Below are 20,362 nucleotides of genomic sequence, written 5' to 3'. Positions count from 1 at the left end.
AGGAGTAGACTGCGATGTCTCGTTCAAGAAGCTGGTGAAACAGCCGCTTCTGAGTCCCTTTACTAGCGACTTCCTCCAGCGAGTGTTTGTGAAACCATCATCCCATTCTGCCCTCATAGTGCAGAGGGAGAAAAAATCTGCATCAGCGCTGATACAGCTTGTTCCTCCCTCTGCATCTTTTGCTCAGCTGAGTGTGCAGTTGCTGCTGCCCTCTGAGCAGTTAAAGGATCCCCCAGCCTGGCGCTGGCTTTCACACAAGTGGGGGGAGCACCAAGGATGCCGGCTCTGCCGGTGATGGGCTGAAAGTTGCAACAGTTTCACCTGTCGCCTTGCAGACTGAGGCCAATGCAGCTTGTTTTTGAACCTGCCTAGGCACCAGAGTTGAGGATAGGCCCAGTCTACCAGCCTGCCTTTACTAGACTCAAAAACAGGAAGGTAGATTAGGCTAGACTTTGTTACAGGCAGAGGTCTTTCTCCATTGCCTGCTTAGCTAATCATTTTACCTTGAAATGCCAGAGAATGAATGGTACCTCTTGCATATAAATTAGGAATGCAAGAAGTTCCCTTATACTAAGTCAAACCAATGGTAATATCTAATGCTGTACTGTCCATACGGACTGGCTGTGGTTCTGAGTCCTTCCCAGCCCTGTACTTGGGGATGCCAGGTACCTCCTGGAAGAAGCACTCTAGCACTAGGATATGGTGAAGGCACCTCCCAGTTCACAATTCCCTCCAGGTCCAAATTACAGCCTTCTTTGCAGCTGGAACTGCCTTCCTCAAAGAGGGGAACACAGCATGGTTCAGCATCACCTCAGCTTCATAAACCTCTGTTCTCAGTGATGTTTCATGTAGAGAAGCACATCTCTGTAAAGCACCCCTTAACCGCTTTGATCAAAACTATACCCTAGGGAAGTCTCCATGGCCCCTTCTGTTCAGCCTCCTTCACACCCCTGCCAAAGCAGAGTAAAGTCCAGTGTGAGACCCATAGAACAAACAACCATGTGCCTACATTGGTCACAAGAAAATCTGGTTTTGTCAATACCTTCCCCACACCAACCGTTCCCACCAGCGTGCACACTATTTTGTGATATTTTGATGGGCCTAATAAAGGTACTGTCCTTTTGTGAATTTGAGGTGAGAGACATTCCTGTGTCCAGCTCTTCTGGCACTTTAAACTGGAGTTTTGGTCCCTGCATCCAAGGTGCAGCGTCGGCTCCTAACCACAGGCTCAGCATTTGTCACCTGATCCAAATTCTTCCCCTCCATCTTAAAATCAAGGAACAGCTGGGCATGCAGTTAACCTTCTTGATAATCTAGGCTCCCCACTTAAAACAGGTTTGTAACAAGAATCTGAAGACACTGCTGGTGTAATTGGGTCTGAGAACAATCCACTTGCCAGTCCCATTGGCTTCTGTACCTGGCAGTGGGAACAAGGGGCCTTGTTCTCCCTCTCCAGTAACATGTCTTGAGATGGCTCTGTAGAGAACATCACTGTATCTGTAACTAGTCCAAAGCCACAGTGTTACGGAACAAAAGGATGTCTTCCTCAATAACCTCATTTTTGTGTGTGTGGCTGTAAATTCTGCCTTGTGAGTTTTGACAGCTGGTTTGAGAGTCCCACACCTTACATTGTACTTCTGTTCTTCTGTCCACACAGTTGTTGGGGTTTGTTTTTTTTGGGGGGAGAGACAAGCAGTGAGGCTGGGGGTCATGGAACGGGCCCCTCTCTAAATGCAACCCTAAGGCCATCAGGCAGGCAGGCAGGCAAGCAATATGTTTGAGTAAAAGAGGTGGTTTCAACTTCTTTATTATTATTTTTTCCCTCATGAATGTAACCATATAAAAACCATAAGTTATGAAACAGTCACACGATGTCAGCTTTCGAAGGGGCAAGGGATTTAAAAAAGAAAAAGAAAAACCCCACACAACTCCCTCCCACAGATCCAAACAGGGAATTGTTAAGGGGGGGGGGGGAGTACAAAACCGTCAGTGGGGAAAAAAAACTTAACACTCACAAAATGGAGATGCCTTTTCCACCCACACCCCTCCACGTGCCCTCTTGATAAAAACCTGTTGGGAACCCTCTCCCCCATTTGGGCACTGGATAGAAGTGTGTACCCTTCAAAAAAACTGAGCAGCGTTTACACTGGAGCAGAGGGTATTGTCAGGAGCAGTTACTCCAGAAAACAGGGCAAGAGGAGGGACGAGGATCCTGGGCAACACAGTTTGGCAGGTGATACCAACAATGATTTAACTAACCAAAAAAAAAAAATTATTATTATTTTTAAAAAAGAAATTCATGATGGAAGTCTGCTGTCGGCACTCGGGCCTCAGAACAAACGGACGGATGGACAAACCACCTGTGTCTTCAGTTGTGCTAACAGCCTTGGCTCCTGGCCTGGAGGAGGGGAGGTTGGTTGCGGGTGGGGAAGGAGATTTGAAAATGAGGGGCAACAGGGTTGAGGGGGGGTCTTGGCTATTTCCCCCTAGCCTCTAATACTGACCCTCCCCTTGCTGGCCCAGAGTCACAGCAACAAGGAACTACACAATGAAATGAATTAGTGAGACACCAACTTAAACAGGACGACAGGGAGGGTTAGCTCTGGGTTGCAAGGTCAGTTGGAGGAGGAGGAGAAAAAAAATCTGGCAAGGGGTGGCTGGGCTAACGCATCCGGTAATCCGTTGAGCAAGACAGCTCACACAACTGGCCCTTGAAGTCCAGGTCGATGGTGAAGTCCAGGTCTCGCTGCACATGGTAGGAGAGAAAGGAAAGGGGTGCGGTTGTCACAAAGTGTTTTTTCAGAGATACACTCCCTTGGAACAAACCTCACATAACCTCTGTGCTCCCAGGGCATGGCTTGCCCTCTTTACCTCCTAAGTACAGTGCTGGAAATGTAGCTAACTCCTTTCAACATCTCAACACCTGAGAGTGCTCCCCGGCCACAAAAGATGTGTTTACCAGGTCATACAAATGGAGCACTCACAACCACATTGAAAGCAGGTGTGCCAAGCTTTGGAACCTCTCGACAACCCTGCGTGCCACTTCCTTGCCCCATGTCCCCCCCCCCCCATACTGCACCCGTCTCTTGATGCCACTGGATGGTAGGGCTGGGTGATGTATCGTCCAAAACCAGTTTGAAGTCCATATTGTAATACCGCTTTCATAATTTTTGGCCTGGCAATATATTGCGAACCGTGTGTGTGCGTGCGCTATGCAAAAATCACAATGCGGGGAAAACCGTGAAGCTAGCAAATGCCTCTACTAAGCTCCATCCTTATTTCAGATATTGTGATATATCAGTATATCATGATGTTTAGCTGGCGATATATCACAATGTTGAAAACCAGATGTCGCCCAGCTCTACTGGATGGCTTCCTGCACCAAATGCCTCAAAAAGGAAAGGTTAGAGAGCTGAATGCCGAGTTGGCTGGGAAGAATGTGACTTTCTGAAGTCAATGAGCAACTATGGCCCAGACTGGGTGAGCTGGCCAGAGTGACCCAGGCATGGAAGAACTGCATTGCTGCCAATGTGCCAAATTTAAAGGCCTCTTTCGTTATTCAGAGCCCCAAGCAACTTAAAAGGGACACGGGTGGTACTGTGGGTTAAACCACAGAGCCTAGGACCTGCCGATCAGAAGGTCGGTGGTTCGAATCCCGCGATAGGGTGAGCTCCTGTTGCTCGGTCCCTGCTCCTGCCCACCTAGCAGTTCAAAAGCACGTCAAAGTGCAAGTAGATAAGTAGGTACCACTCCGGCAGGAAGGTAAACGGCGTTTCCGTGTGCTGCTCTGGTTTGCCAGAGGCAGCTTAGTCCCATGACCCGGAAGCTGTACGCCGGCTCCCTCGGCCAATAAAGCGAGATGAGCGCCGCAACCCCAGAGTTGGCCACGACTGGACCTAATGGTCAGGGGTCCCTTTACCTTTACCTAAGCAACTTAGGGCAAGCTTACTCCGTGTGTCTCGCTGACCAACCAGAGAAGCATTTTGAATGATGATTCATGGTGCCCACTAGGAGCAGGGCATTTAGCAATATTAAGCGAGCATCATCAATGCTTCGTTTTGGATGAGGGGTGGGAACCTATAACCTTCCAGATGTCACTGGACCTCAACTCCCATAATCCCTGACCATTTGCCATGCTAACTGGGACCGATGGGAGTTGGAGTCGAACAACATCTCTAAGGGCACAGGCACCTCGCCTGTTTAAAAAAGGCCTTCACTCGGGCTTCCCATGGTGGGCGACTCAGCCACGTGCTCTGTGTGTTTCTGATGTGTTTTCAGTTTCTTCCCTATGACTGAGAATCTATTGTTATTCATTGAGTAGTAGTATAAACACAAAATACTAACGCCTCCTCAAAATTATAAACGCTAGTTTGTCAAAGTTCTAAAACGTTCACTTGTGTTTATCTTATTCAAGCTTTGTGCAACTGAAGGAATTTAAAACTGAGTTGAGAAGGAAGAGACAGGGCTGGGGAGAGGGAGCTAGACTGTTTAAGCAGCATGGGCAGACACGTAAATGAGGGAGGGAGAAAGTCCGCTGGCAGAGACTCCCATGGAGAGATTTATTGAGATCAACTTCCAGCCCGGATTATGCCGGGAAGCAACAGAATTCCTAGGCTTGGCAGCCACCCAGTCCTCGTGAGTCATAAAAATGCTGGGGTAATAAAGGGCTGGCCCAGATTAAGGACATATTGTCTCCCATCAAATATAGTCAATTCACCAGTTACTTCAGTTTAATGCACTTTTAAAGTCCTTGAAATCCCCCCCCCTCTCTCTCACACACACACACGGAAGGGAAGGGAGAGAGAGAGAGAGAGAGAGAGAGAGAGAGAGAAGAAGAAGAAGAAGAAGAAGAAGAAGAAGAAGAAGAAGAAGAGGAGGAGGAGGAGGAGGAGGAGGAGGAGGAGGAGTTTGGAGAGTGAGAGAGAGTACCTATAAATACAGGGACTTAAGAGGAAGATACAGAAGTGTCTGTTTGCAACTTGAGCCTTCCCTTTACTACCTCTGCATCACTGAATACATTTCTGTTCTTTAACAGTGTGCAATTACAGGAGGTGGCCATTTTCTGCAAGTTCAACTGTTGCACAACTGCCAACACATGGGTCATTTTGGACCTGGAAGAGGGCAAAATGGGGCGGGATGGACTTAGGTACGCTTCGCCGACGCACATGGGGGCCAGCGATGGAACCCCTGCACAAATGGGTCACTGCCTGTGGTACAAAGGGTATTGTCTCAACACAGTGGCTGTTACCAAATGAACAAGACAAAACAACTCTTGACAAGTTATGTGGTGCATTTCCCTGTGTGTGCATGCATGTATATACGTGGATGTGCACATGTACACACACACACACAGCTGGGGTTGATTTTTAACTGAATATGTGGGACCAGCCTCAAAATATTGCCATGAATCCTCACCCGCCTAAATGGAGCGGCTCCTTTTCCTATCCAGGCTCAAGCCATGCTCCTCCTCCTCCAGCCAACCATTCCACTTCCCACCCTCAGGTTTTTGGTTACTCCTTTTCCAACTGAGCTTCCCCACTCCATTGCTAACTCAGCCTGCACTGGACTGGTTTCTGGAGTTTCCTCCCTCCCCAGCCCTCCCTAATAATTTTTTGCTTCGTTTCCTTAAAGTATTTTGCAAACCGACACGCAGTTACTTCTCCCCCTTATTTCTCAGTGGCCCCCATTTGGGCTTTGTTTTCAGCTCACCACCCTTGTTTGCCATTAGAGGAAGTGATGCTGCCAGTGTTTCCAGGGGCATATATAGGGTTAAGAACCAAAGTCCTCGACTCACATTGTTCTTGGCGTTCGGCTTCATGCCAATGGTGCCAAATATCTCCTCTCCTGTCTTCACTGTTAGGTAGTCCTCCATGTAAAAGACTGTCTGCTTCCAATGGGTGTAGGGAGATTCGGGACCTGGGGAGCAACAGCCATGTGAGGTCAGTGTGCCGGAGGGTGCAGGGTGGGGAGATAGAACAGACATAGGGAAAGAGACATAGGCCCTACACATACTGTCCCTTATAGTTTGCTTGGGTTTAGTATACTTTTAGCTGTACTCTTAGCTCAGGTACTTCTTTTCCAAAAGAACTGAACCTTCCTCCTTGACTTCAAGCTTCTCCCCAACTGTGCTTTATAAGCTCCCACTTGGCAAAAGCTACAAGAATTTCTAGGCTGGGAGGAAAGCCCAGCCTCATAAACTACTAGCTCCTGGCTTCAACTGAGCTCCTTGCTTGCCAGCAACAGCACATTCTTCCCAGAAGTACAGGCTAAAAGTAGTCTGTTAACCAGCTAGTTCTTAAAAGCAGATTTTTAGACAGCCAAAAGTTCTACTGCCCGTTAAGATGCAGCCACCAAGTCCCACCCTGCTTCAAGTATACTCGGAAGGCAGAACCAGACCACCAGCCCGCCCGCTCCCCTGCTAACTCCTCAAGCCAAGGTCATGCCCCTTACTGGTGGAGAATCCAGTGCGCTTGTGGCAACGAGTGAATTCTATGTTGAAATAGGCGACCAGGGCATGGATGTAGTCATTGCGCTTCACTTGGAGGCAGAAGGGTGATGTGAAGGTGAGATCTTCCACCTTCACCGTGTAGATATCCACCTCCTGCCAACCGTGGGTGACGAGGAGAGAAAGAAAGAAAATAAAGAGAAGGCATGAGAAGCAGTAAGAAATGGGGTCAAGAACATACTAAATAATCCTCGCCTTTTACTAACCCAACACTACAAATTAAAAGCTAATCATTCCGTTTAAGAAGCAAACTTCTGTGCCCCTGTGCCAATCAAATTAGGGCCACCTATAAACAAAGCGGAAAGTCCATCATATTGGGGAATTTTGAAGCAAGCGGAAATACAGACATTAAAAAACAAGAGTTAAGGGAGGACTGCACTTTACTCATTGTTTATTTGTGTTTGGTCAGCTCTGGCCTTTGAGCTGGCTGTGAGAGGCTTGACAGATTCTCTCCCACTCCTCTGAGGAGAGACCTTTCTCACTGGCCTCCAACAGCCTTACAAGACAGGCTCTGCAACATTTTGCTGTCAATTCCTTTTGTGGCGCTGTTTCTCCATCCATCCATTTCCTCCCACCAGAACAACAAGGCTGCAACCTCTTGCCTGCAGACTCCATTAGTGGGCCATCTGCTCCACGTCCGTAACAATAAACTAGCAGTTGTGTTACAATGAGGGTGAGTGCAGGTGCTCTGCCCAAAAAAGGAGCAAGCAGGAAAGCTGAACTACCAACAACAACGGCAAGCAAAAACAGCCTGCAGCGCCACACACCGCAGCTGCCCTCCCACTTATCCAGATGTGGACTGCAAACCCCATGGACTGGCACCCTGTTTCCCCTCAAGTTTTGCATATCACCATTGCTCCGTGCTTATCCATCTGAAGTTATGAAAGCCAGAGTTTCATTCCACCTAGTGACCCGTGAAGAGTTTTGAAGAGGCAGCAGCAACACAGGCAATAAGGGGAGGAAGTGAAGCACCCAAAACCTTCAGGTTCCTTTTGCTGTGCATTATGCCCTCTAGAAAAGCACACTGGCCTGGAAACAAGAGCACAACCAGTGGACAAACTGCCTTTCGCAGGAGACATGGTTCTCATCAGCAGCAGCAGCCCTGGAGGTCCCTGGGCAGAAGGGCAACATGTCTCATTGTGTGGTACCAGAGGCGAACTGCTCCGGAAGCTGTACTTACGCCATCTTGGCACTCAAAATGAACCTTCTAGGAGCTCATGTTATGTTTATATATGCCTGCTTTGATCCACTAATTGGCTTAACTTTCATGGTGCCCTTATCTGGATGAACTGGGATGCTGGGCTCAAAAGCCCAGAAGAGGAACTTTGTATTGTCTTGGGTATCTGCTACCTGCAGCCCTGGTCAGGTGGCTGACGTCACCTGCCATAGTGTATAAAGAATGTATGCATTTGGGGCTGGGTGAGGACAGTCTCCCAGCGGACAAGCCCTCTCCTTGTTGTGGAGCCTACTTGCTGTAGCGTCTGTCCCATGTCCCATGCCACTCTGGCATTTGGCACTCTTCCTGGGAACTCCTGCATCTCACAAACTCCCAGCAGCTTAGCCCTAGCTCGGGGCTGTGACACTGTACCTTGATGAGGCAAGCATTGGTGACCAATTGCTTCGGGTCCACAACATCCACCAGGGGCTCCTTGATCGCCACGTCTTTGATGCAGGACATGTCAAAGCCATAGACATTCTCCCACCCTGCGGCAAGAGACACAGGTTGGAGGTGAAGTCAGATCCTGGAAGGCCGTAACAATCCACCACACAGAGGGGCACAGCATTGAGAAACAGACCAAACTCCCCACCCATGGCTAGTCGAAGTGTTTTAAAACTGTGAACCTTCAGGGAGCTATTTTGTAAGACATATCTCTAGCACCCCCCACCCTGCTTCTCACCGCAGAACCCCTGGACATTGCAGAAGGTTCTAGGACAAGTTTGTGAGTGCGCAGAGAAACTGCTGACTGGGGCCCAATAGGCCTGGTGGCACCCCTGGATAACCAAGGGTTGACCCAAGAACATACTCCACTCCCCTATGCTGCTGTGGAATGTACCCCAGGGCGCAGGAAGCCATAGCTTTGAACTTGCTGCCTTTTGGGCAAGCTTGTTTCCCATTATTTATCTTCTCTTGGAGAACCTACCAATCCCCGGAGGACTGTTTGAAAGCCACTGGGCTGGGCCACCTTACAAGCGGAGAGAAATACTTGCTCCAAACCAAGCTAGAAGGTACAGCTTGCCTTCAGTTATAGCACCCAGCCACCGACCCCTGCACTTGTCACCCTTGTCTTCTTTGTTAGGGGAGCTCTTGAGCCCGGCCTTGTTGCCTGCAAACCACTGTGGTGCCGCCTGCTACTTACAGTGGATCTTGTAATCTTTGTACTGCCGGTCTTCAATAGCTGTGATGTACAGTGTAGCACGGTCTGGAAATATGAGTCCATCGGGGGTCTGGGACAAAAAAGAAATAAGTGAAGGAAATTGTTACAACTCACTTCAGCCCTATAGTGCCCATAATTTTTCCCTGCCGAGAGAAACTGATTCCTTGTGCTTAACTACGAGATGAATGTGTGTGAGCTTCAATCCAAACACCATCCTGATTTGAATTATGGCAAAGTGGCCTGGATCCAATTTACATACTGCAGAGCTTTAGACTTCAAGCAGCTGTTAGAAAAATGCAACTATAATTAAAAGTCATGCTTTGCTGCTAAGCTTCAAGTCACACATTCACACTCCAAGTTATTACAGTATAGAACTTAAAGTTTAACTTTTCCTATGGCCTTCCTGAGGGCTGATCGTAGACTGGGGCAGTACCATGCACTATTCACACATACAAAACTTGCTTCTAGAGCTACCATGGAAGAATGTGTCCCAAATGTGTTTCCACACCTCAGACCATCCCAATAGGAAGTGGCTCTAAATCCCCACTGGGGCCATTTTGCCCCTTGATGTGGTTTCGTTTCCTCTCATTCTTAAAAGCTGTTTGAGCATACTGCCCTTCTAACTAGGGAACATAGTCTAATTCAGTACCTGGTTGCTCTTATGACTGAGGGCCAGTGACAAAACCTGCCCTCTGTGAAGCAGAGTCCCCACAAGGAACAGCTCTTGGCTCCAAAACAGAGGACCTGGGAAGCTGCACAAGGCATGACAGTCCCATTGTCAAAGGAGATGACACCATATTGAAAGTCTGGTTACTGGTGTTTGTCCAGCTGATCAGATTTGTGAACCTGGGATATTAATAAACAGCCGTCCCAAATTTGCACCCTCCATATGTTTTGGATCACAACCTCCAAAATATTTGGTGGGCAACAGCTTGGAGGAGCTGACTATCTCAACTGCTCTTTCAGCCAAGAGAGCAACAGAAACCGTTCTGCCCCTACGTGTCTAAGGTTGTAGGGGGGAAGATGCTGGTGCACTCAGTTATCAGCACATCAGGAGATTTGAAAGTGTGAGTATGGGCCCAGGAATTGCAGACACAGCAACAGGGCAGGACAGAGACTCACCAGCCACTTGTCCCGGGCGTAGATGACAGTGTTGAGCATGGACTCGTAGAAGAGGCAGTAGCCCATCCACTCACTGATGATGATGTCCACCTTCTCCACGGGCAGCTCCACCTCTTCCACTTTGCCCTTGATGATGGACACCACTTCACCAGAGAAACAAAACAAGAATGTAAGGGCTGCACTGGAAGGAGGTGCAAGCCAGCTGCAGCAATGGGATTTCCTCATATTAACAGATGTTGGTCAATAGATGTTAAACGGGGGCTCTTGCAAGAATATGACGCTCCCCAAGCAAAGAATTAACAAACAAAGTGCCTGGGAGAGTTACAACAGCAACGGATCTCTGCCCGGTGGGAGCTTACAGCCTAGCATTCAGCACAGATGAAGAAGGTAGAAGCAAAGTAAGGCAGGGGGAAAGGGTGTGTGTTAAAATTCAGTTCCTTGTATTCATGCTTAGTTTTAGTCGGGGAGAAGGACTAAAAGATGATGGAGGTTTCAACAATTGATTTGAAGGAAGGAAAAGACAGGCAGCAGCAAACAGGTTGATATAGGTGCATGATATTGCAGATGTTTAAAGGGCAAGGGAGAATGTAAAACAAAATTAACTCACCATGATCGAGTTTGTTGGCTTTGACAATTTTGACAGCATAGTCAGAGATACTGGAGCATTCAATCTGTTAAGAGTGTAGTACCAAAAGGAGAGAAAGGATATTCACATATGTTCGTACAGCACACAAAAAGTAAAAATAGTTCTCCCTTCTTGCCTCGCTCATCCAGGAAAGAATCTTATTCATGGCCTCTACCCTCCACTAAATGTTGCTTCAATTCAGTACATCACGACCTCAACACTCTTTGGGGCCAGGTTTTACTGCAAACTAAAGGGGTAAATAATGTTTCTAGTCCTCATGGCTGTGCAGCAAGACATAGCAAACAAAAGGGCAGGAATGTCCAGTCTCTCCTCCAACATCAGCTTTCTCCTGAGGTCCTGCTACCTTGTCCCACATTCCCAAATTCTGAAACAGAGTCAGGCTGGCAACACAAACACACTCTTAATAGGCATGACTGGTTCCCACAACAGAATTTGGTTTTGTGGCTGGAGAATATAGTTCCTTCCCTACAAAATTCCAGACCAGTATGCTCACTCCACATAGCACCACAACAGATTTTATAGAACCTACCAGTGCTTGTGTTTTTATGTGTACCACCCCTCACGAAAGCAAAGGGACCAACCAGCCACTGGCCGCTTCACTCACCCCAATGACCCGCTTGGCACCAGCCTTGGCTGCGAACATGCAGAGGATTCCGGTCCCGCTGCCAACATCTAGGACCACTTTGTCTTTGAAGAGGTGCCGGTTGTGAAACATGGAGTTTCTGTAGGTCAGCGTGCGCACCTCATCTTTCAGCATTTCCTGGGGGCAGGAAGGCACATCAGTCAACTTTCACAAAATCCATCTACACAAACGCACCCCTTGGACAGGCAGGAATGGGTCCCTGCGCCAAGGAGGTGCTTTGTAACCCGTGCCCCAGCCAACTCTCTGTCACCTCGTGGATCCCGAAGTGGGCGTAAGAATCAAAATAGTAATCCTTGGAGGTCATCTCCTCCGCCGTTGGCTTGCCGCTGCTTTCTGGCTGGGTGCACGAGACCTGGTGAAAGACAAGAGGCAGTTAAGGCGAAACAGGCCCATGCAGGCAGGACCTCTCAATATAACAAGTCCCCGTCCCCCCCCCACCCCAACCTCTTCATCATTCCCATCAGCTTTCATTCTTTTCGTCTTAAGATTCTTCAGCTGGCAACAGGGTTGCAATGCTTATAGTTAATTAACAGGTTGGATAAATTCAAAACATTTTACAATAAAGGTGCCCCTGATTGATTTGGGCAGGGTTACAATGTTTATAGTCAATTAACTCGCTGGATCAATTAACTGGTTGGATAATTTCAAAACATTTTACTGTAAAGATGACACTGACTGAATTGGGCAGTTTTTTCTTTTTAAAAAAAGTCAGTACTACTTATAAAAATTCAGACTGGCAAGTGCTGTCTTAACAGGCATTACAGCCTATATGTAGGAGGAGGAGGAATGCAGCCAGCATCTTCTCAGAAGAGGCAACAAACAGGCATGAATGAGCTGAAAAGAAATAGGCCTTTTTTTCTTTGAGACTATTCCTTTAATTCATTTGCACACCTATGCCAATTGAACCAATCACTCAATTAAAATTTCTTCAGTTGGGTGACTGCCTTTGGTAGCAGTATTGATAAACCAACTGCCTTATAGTGTCAATTGTTTCTATTCATCACATCTGCAAAAGTAATCCTGTTTCTGATGAATACATTGGGAGGGTTTTTCCAAGGGACCAACAGAGCCTTTTGGAAATATCTGCGACTGGTGTTCCTCTCTTCCCCATAAACTATATATTCCAATTATGCGACAGTTATTTTATTCTAAGAGCCAGGTGATATAGTCTTCAGAAGTAACATCTCACCCCAAACCCATATGAGTACCAGCCCACATGTGCTAATCACTTGTATATTAAAAAGCAAAAGGGGGGAGGGAGAGACTAGCACTCAACAGCTTACTTGCAGACACATTTACTACAACTGACTTTTATAAGCCTGAATTTGCAAGCTGTAGGGTCAACAACTGGCAACCCCCGGGGCCAATCTGACCCTGCCAAGGCGGCTATTGGGGACACTGTAGTTGAAACAGCCTAGCTGGAGGTTAGTAACAGCAGGGAATTGATTTCTTTATTCAATTGCTCAATTAGGGTGCATATCCTATGCTACGCCAACGACGGGGAGTCAACTTCATATCTGTGCAGGGTCTAAATCCTGATACTGTATTTTACTGAAATGAGCCACAAATGCCCAACAAATATGTAAGACAGGGCTCTAATGTAGAGGACAGCAGCTCCTTAGGCAGTCTCAGGCCCATCCACCAACCACCAGAAATTCTGACACAATTCAGAGACTGAACCTCAAACCTTAAATACAAAATGCATGTGCCCCACAAAGGACCTATGGCCCATGCCACTCTGATCCCTTAACCTTTTGCTCTTCTGCTATCACCCCAATTACTAGGATGTAGATAAGCTCCTTCAGGAAGGGATCAAGGGTGCTTTAGGTATCTCGGTTTTGCTTAGAAAAATATGGAAAACCTATTGTGTACACTGATGGCACTGCAATACTCCTATTGGGATAGTAGCCCCGTGTAAAGCTAAATGCCAATAGCGGCTCTCTGTCAAAGTGAAGTTCTGACTTACAGCCCATCATTCTGCCTGCAATGGAAATTACATGGCTCTCCTTTCCAGCTCCACCTCAACATTAAGTCATTAGGGTAATGAAAGCTTAATTATCTTATTTCCATATGTAGCACACCCTCACACTTCCATGTGTCTTGGGTTCTCAGTGTTGCTGACAGGCTTTAGAATGGGGCCAAATATCAACCCTAAAGCATACCAGAATTATTTGAATTTGGGGCCGATTACCAAAACTACTTCCCGGCCTGTATCAAGATCACACAGGTCTATTTTGCGTGTGTGCTCGCAGTGGATTAGCCCTGTCTTGAGAGATTACCAAAGCCTATTCTTGGATAAAGAGCTCATTTAGCTCAGATTACGCTGGGACTGGTTAACTTTGATTGCATTCATATTTTTTTAAAAAAGAAGCACTGATGCACTTTCTGTGGTTTTGGCTTTTAATTGACAACCTCTGAGGAAAAACTTAAAATATTTCACGATCCTTTTAAGTAGACTGCTTCATTTAAAAACAGAATCCATTATAAGCTATTATTAGGACAAAGGGATGTTTATGTTCCCGCTGTGTCAACTAGAATTCTAGCCTTTTAAAAAACCACATTTGCATCCCCTGCCCCCATTAGGCAATGTGAGGTGAGAAAGCAGGGGACCACTTTTGCACCGCTGCTGCAACCACCAGATTTCAAGGTCCCAGTCCTAACTTTCACTTCTCTAGGCTCCACATGGTTGAGGTTTCCTGCTCAAAACTGGACTGCACGAGGTCTGGCCTCAAATCATTCACAAGTTGCATTTCCAAGCATGTCACTCAGCGGGGGGTGGGGGTGTTTGAACCTGCCCCAAAACAGTCTTCGGAAGTAAATGCTGGAAGCCCCCATCGGATTCATACCTCCAAAGTCCCAAAGCTAGACTGCTGTGACACGCTAGGAAGTTTCCCCCATGGAGCAAAGAACAGAGGCTTGGTTGCAGGGCGGGTGGAGAACATAGGAACCTGCCTTCTACAGTCAGGCCATTGGTCCATCTTTCCCAATATCATCTGCAGTGACTGCCAACAGCTCTCCAAGGTTTCAAACAAGAAGTCTCTCCCAGTCCTGCCTGCTGATGCTGTGGACCGGTGTTCGAAATTCCCCAGACAATCTGCTGCAAGCCGCCTTGAGGATTACTGGGATTGAAAGGTGGGATATAAACCTCCTGAACAGATAAAATATAGGGCAGGTGGAAGTTTCTCTCCTTCCTGCCTGAATGAGGACAAGCTGCAGTTCTGTGGTCCAGCATATGCTTTACACAAAAAAGGTTCAATCCCCAGCATCTGGGCTGGGGTGGAAAAAAAGACATCGCTGCGAAACCCTGGAGAGTCGTCATTTGTTAGCTTTGAGAGTTCTTAGCTAGAAGGACTAATGGCCTGATTTGGAATAAGGAAGCTTCCTGTTGCAAGTCTGCCATCATGGCCTCTTCTATACCTGGGTCACTCTTTCTCCTTGACTCCCCCCCCCCCAAAAAAAAATATTCCTTTAAAAATTAAGTCAAAATAAAATTGGTGTAAGCCACCTTAAATTTAGCAATGGGCAGCTCCCATTCCATCTGCTAAAACTCTGGCCCTTTGGATGAATGTGGACTCCCAGCCCCCCAAGCTCTCAACCACTGGCCCTATGGGGTAGAGCTGATGGGAGACCAACATATCCGGAGGGCAGCAAACGTTATTGTGGCACGCAATCCTGTGGACTAGAGGCCACGTCAAGTGCACCAAAAGTGGGCGGCAGTTCACAAAAGCTTCTGCCTGCAATACACCTGTTGTTGTTTTACGGTGCCCCAATATCCTGTTCCTTGGATTTTTAGGAGTCAGCTCTGTGCAGGGATGGAAAGCACTTAAGTGTCAGGTTTGTGTGTGTCTCAGTGACAAACCATTGGGTTCTCCCCCCTTTGGGTCAACCACAGCACACCAATTCCACTTTTGTGACTGGAAAAAGTCTGGGAGAAATCCAGCAAGACTCTCTACTTCAGTCTACTTAGCTCCGCAATACCTATGGACCCAGATTCCACTCCCCCTTCCACTCTGGGGCCAATATTTTCACCCCAACCCAGGGGAAGGCTGGCAGGCTACCCCAGTGTAGGCCTACCTCCTGAGCTGCTCTACCCCCCACCTGCCCCCAGGAGTGAGGAGCTGCAATGAAAGTTAAGGAAACAGTGAGTCAAGACTCCCAAATGCAACCAGCTCCTTCACCCATGCCCCAGAGGTCCATATGCAGCCCTGCCCCACGTATCTCCATGCTCAACATACATTGCATGCCTGTTGGAAATGAACCAGCCTCTTTACACTTTGGAGGGAGGGTGGGGAATTTGTAGTATGAACTCCTTCCCATAATCCACCCCCAGTTCCAACCCAAAAATAAGCTGCAGAATTTATTTGACCTGATTTTGGGATGGCATTGTATTACAACTGGGAAAGTGTGGATCAGGAAGAAAGGCTTGGAAAACACTAGAGGGACAATGGGTGTTTAGCGCATTGGAAGTAGGAGCCACAGGCAAAGACAAGCAGCCAGGCTGAGCACAGCTGTTCCATCTCTCTGACCAGCAATGAAATCCTCCTTTTTCTCACTCCCCCTCCCCCCAAAGAGGTTCCTGAACCTTCAACCTGAACGCCCCCTCACAATCTCCATTTCCGTTCTCTCTCTGAAAAGCAGAAACCCGGGTATTTGTATACCAAACTACCCGTTTTCTTTCATTTGCAGCCATATATAATTATTTGGATCAAAAGTGGAGCAGGCTCCAGACTACGCGAGATCGCATTATCAGCAGATTTAACCGTCTGAAATAGAACAACTGTGACCTGGCTCCATAGCCTCAGTGTGGATTAGTAACACCCATTCCACAAAACATGTATGGTCAAGGGCCCCCACTCTTTTCTCTCCTGTGCCACTTAGCTTTCTGGACTGAGTGGGTACAGTAAAACAAGTCAAAATCACCAGCGAATATTAATGATGTGGTCCAAATGATGTACACAAGCAAGCCAGAATGGTAGGGATTAAAAACCAACTCTGTAGAAGGGGGGAGGGTGGCAAGTGGGCAGGAGAGGGGGGAGGCAGAATGTGGCTACATCTACAACTCATGGGAAATGAGATGGGTTATTCCTAGCAGCTCTGAAGAAGGGCAATACTTCTACGCCTCTTAAAAGCATGGGAGCAACTACAGAGGCATTTTTCTAGCAGAGGACAAGTGCAAGGTAGAGAAGAGGGTGACTGGGTGATGCACCGCCAAGCTGGCGACATAGCAAGGAAAATAGATTTTCTTTTGCCAGGGCTAGCGTGCCTCACCCACACCCAGGGCTGGGCACTAGTCTAGCCCTCGTGAACTCAAAGGATATTTACATCTTCTAGCGGTGTCTGCAGGCTCATCCCATTAGCCAGCGTGGTTACAAAATTCTAGGAGAGAGAGAGTAACAAGGGAAATAAGGTCAATTCAAAGCTCAACGGGAACTGAGCCGGAGACTGGGTCTAATTGACGATGGGGGTGGGGAGGGGGGTTCAGAAGACGTGGCAAAAAGGTGGTTGAGGACACAAAAACCAGACAGTGAGGGTGGCAGGGGTGTGTGTCAAAGGAATCTCCTGCTAAGTTTGCCACAGGTGGCTAAGAAGACTGGGTCTCCTTCCGGAGCCAGGTACTGGGTCTCAGGATCGCCATGGCAACAGAGGCAGATAGATGCAAGGAAGGGGAAGGTTGTCCTCAGTAGGGGTTCTCTTATGGTGTGAAGAGTGACAGACACCCCACCTTCCAAATAATGCATGCACTCTATTATCCAGCCACTATTATAACAGCAGCACATGGAACAAGGTCGCCACTGGTCCAAAAAAGCCATCTTACAGGATTACCACAATCTCATGCCGTAAATAGAAAACAAAACCCATCTGAAATACCAATGAGGTTGCTATGCCAAGCTATTAAGGGCCCTGCCAAGCTGCTCTGTTAACACGCCCATCCCAGAAAATTCAACAATAGCTCCCCCTCTGCCTCCTACTCTCCCTGCTCTGCTCCCCTTGATGAAGGGCCAGGTATGAGATCCAGATGTTTTTGGACAATATCTCCATAAGGGACTAATAGGCAAAGATGCATAGACATGGCTAGAAATGGCCATGTATGGAGATGAAAAAGGAATGGCATACTGTTTGCATGGGCTCTTTTAAGATGTTGAGGTGGGGGGAATATTCATGACCGCCACTTGTCATTCAGCACTCCTATTCAGGACCATTCCACTTAACACCCCCGCCATCCGGTTTCACTACTCTCAATAGTCATTGCAGATATGTCCATTCTTTTCAAAGCCCACAAACGCATAGGATCTACACTGCAAGCTGCCAACCCAATCCAAGGGAATCATTTGCAGGAGCCTCTGCTCTAGTCTGGTGCTAGTTGCCCTGTGCCAGACTATATTGCTTCTCACTGGCTCAGAGGCACAGGCACCAGTGGAGAGGGCTGTAGCTCACTGAGAGCATCTGCCTTGTATGCAGAACACCCAAGGTTCAATCCCCAGCATCTCCAAGGACTAGGAAAGAGTCCCAGCCTGAAACCCTGAAGAACTGCTGCTAGCCAGTGTAGACAATATTGACCTAGATGGACTGGTGGTCTGACTCAGGAAGCTTCGTTATGTTCAGCGAAAAACTTTGAATGAATGTGGCAACTGTTTTGGGATGTGGTTGAGGGGCCGCTTTTAAGGGCACCCGACCTATGTAAATCGAAAGGCAAACTGCCTCCTTGTCTCTTAGTGGGGGAGGCGAGCTCTCCTTCCTTCTCCAAACTACGTAAGGCCTTGATCCCTTTTCAATAAGGACACATGGCAGGGAGCTGTGTGGGGAGTTCCCCACTGTCCCAACACTGAGTGCTCCTTTGTTCAAATGATCACCGCATGGTGAAATAGGCAGGAGACACACTAATTTCCTGTCTGAGGAAACCCCTCTCTGCTAAGGCAGGCACATATTCTCCGCTTCCAGTCCCATACAGCTTCCTCTTACAACATTGCACAACCCCACATTTCAGTCTACCTTTCACTTCCAATCTGACTTTCATTCTTTCCCTCATCACAGCACCATCCTTCCAAACTTAACCCCATCCTCTCAAGCCTATGGGTTGTTGTCCAAACTTCCCCTGTTATTTTCCTCCCCAATGAAGCTCCAAATGCAAGGCCCCCAGGCTCACCCTAGCCCTATCTAAGTTCCGAGAGCTTTCCCTGACCACCTTTTTCAACCCATAAGAAGCCCCCCAACGCACCCCTGGATTTCCCAGTATTACCAAACTCCCTTCAACTCCTCCTCTTTTATTGGCACCTCCTTGAACAAAGCAAAGCACAATAAGCGCTCTCTTCCTAAAATCAAATTTCACTGAAGATGCTTGCAGCTTCACAGACCCACACGTAACCCATATATAACAGGGGTGTCCTCCCAGGACACAGACAAACCCTCCATCAACAACAGCCCCCTGAATTGCCAGGGAACGAGCCACTTGGGAGTTTGGATCCAGCGCTTAAGTGAAAACTAGGAAAGATTGGGGGGGTGGAATCAGGAAGCAACAGACAGGCTGAGCATGCCGCTACCCCAGATAGGTTGGAGGCTGGGGGTAATGCTTGGGAAGAGGTTTGGGAAGGAAGACCGTTTAGCAAATTTATTCGGGTGTGTTTTTTGGGGGGAGGAGAGTGCTTTTTCCTTCTGGAACAACTGGATTTGATTAAGTAGCAGTGGCCTGCTCAGTTGGGAAAAGGGGACCATTGTTAGATGAGAGTCAGTGTGGGGGTTCCTTTTTGGTCCACGGTGGGGTTTAACACGAGCTCGCAGACCCCAGCGGTCCACGATGCGGGGATATTACATTACAAGAGCAAGTCAATCGCCTGCGGGGCTAACAAGAATCCCAAGGGGGCTGGAAGTTCAATGGGCCGGATTCTCCTTGGACAAAGAGCTCGGTTACAGCAACGAATGGCCGGGGAGCGGGGCGGAGAGAAGTGTTACTGGGGGGGGAGTGCGGTGATCGGGGAGGTGGGAAAAACTGGGAAGAGCGACCCAAGAGGGCCAAGGAGGGAGGGAGGCAGCCCGCCGGCGGGACCGAGCAAAACAATGCCTTTTTTTTAATTGGCTGTGCTGGGGGGTGTTGCAAAGAGGACTTTCCAAGGGACGAGGCTTCTTCTACATACATCGCGGGAGGCTGGCGGGGGGCGGAGCTCCACGGGCCTCCCCCCCCCGGCCAAAGGAGGCGGGGTCCTATGGGGCAAGGCGTGCCATGCGGCTACCATGAGGAGCGCAGGCATGTTCAACGGGGAGGGAAGCGTGGGGGGGGATCCATAACTTTATGGTGTGAGAAGTGGGATGGAAGACGGATGCAGAGCGAAAAGAAAGGGGAAACCAAACGGGAGATCCTGTTCAATATCATTCATATTTCGGGGGGGCCACACAACTGAATCTTTATTTCCACCCCATCTTCAGACTGATACACACTAACGCGGGTGTGAGTGGTGAATAAAACCATGGGGAGAGCCCCCCCCCCATGAGCACAGGAGGAGGAAAGGGGGGCGATGGCCTTCTTCTCTAGGGCACCAAAAGGCTCCCAGAGGCGAGGAAGGGCAGGATTCAATGAGCAGAGGCAGAAGGGAAGGGGCTGAGGCGCTTGGGGGCCCAGTCAGCGAGGTACCGCGGGGCCTTTCAAGAGAGTGGGGGGGGGCTCAATGGCAGGGGGTTGAAAGGGGTCTCAGGTGAGCAACTCCACCCGCCCCCAGGGAGCAAGGGGGGTATGGGGTACTAGAGGGGGGCTGGGGCTGCCACTAGGTCTTTCCCCCCCGGCCGCCGCCTTTCTTTCTCCCGTCCACCCGCCCTCCCACACTCCCCTCACCTCCATGATGCAGTTTGCAGCCTCCGCCATCTTGTGAATGAGACACAGAAAGAGAGAAGCACTGGCTCGGCTCCCCCAGCCTTGCTGAGCGGAGGGGAGGGGACTGGGCAGCCCATTGGGCGGAGCCGTTGTCATTCAAGGGGCATGGGCGGGAAAGGAAGTAAAGCCCGCCTCTGGATTTTCATAGGCTGACTGGGTCTCGGACGGTCAGAAGGAGGAATAGCTGTCTATCAACCGACGCTCAATCCCC

At 48.5% G+C, this 20,362-nt stretch overlaps 1 protein-coding gene across 4 annotated transcripts; it reads right to left on the bottom strand.

Moving 5' to 3' along the window:
* Positions 1–1,791: 1,791 nt before the first annotated feature.
* On the bottom strand, positions 1,792–20,360 carry PRMT1 (protein arginine methyltransferase 1). Of its 4 annotated transcripts, none has more exons than XM_083471996.1 (12): positions 20,113–20,157; positions 16,610–16,667; positions 15,366–15,409; positions 11,542–11,643; positions 11,253–11,408; positions 10,610–10,673; positions 10,003–10,145; positions 8,863–8,950; positions 8,094–8,209; positions 6,451–6,601; positions 5,795–5,916; positions 1,792–2,746 (listed from the first exon to the last, which is right to left on the bottom strand). In XM_083471996.1, the coding sequence occupies exons 1-12, from the start codon at positions 20,140–20,142 to the stop codon at positions 2,663–2,665; spliced, it is 1,158 nt and encodes a 385-aa protein (XP_083328122.1). In that variant the 5' UTR covers positions 20,143–20,157; the 3' UTR covers positions 1,792–2,662. The 4 variants fall into 4 exon arrangements, with proteins under 4 accessions (XP_083328122.1, XP_083328125.1, XP_083328123.1 ...); XM_083471999.1 differs by having other exon boundaries at positions 16,614–16,667; positions 20,113–20,146; XM_083471997.1 differs by lacking the exon at positions 15,366–15,409 and having other exon boundaries at positions 16,614–16,667; positions 20,113–20,212.
* Between the last annotated feature and the right edge of the window lie 2 nt (positions 20,361–20,362).

The sequence above is a fragment of the Podarcis liolepis genome (genome assembly GCF_965112155.1).
Source record: "Podarcis liolepis genome assembly, chromosome: 13".
In the NCBI taxonomy this organism is placed as follows: Eukaryota; Metazoa; Chordata; class Lepidosauria; order Squamata; family Lacertidae; genus Podarcis; species Podarcis liolepis.
The sequence above is the reverse complement of the archived record's forward strand: the minus strand, read 5'-3'. Positions and strand labels throughout refer to the sequence as shown.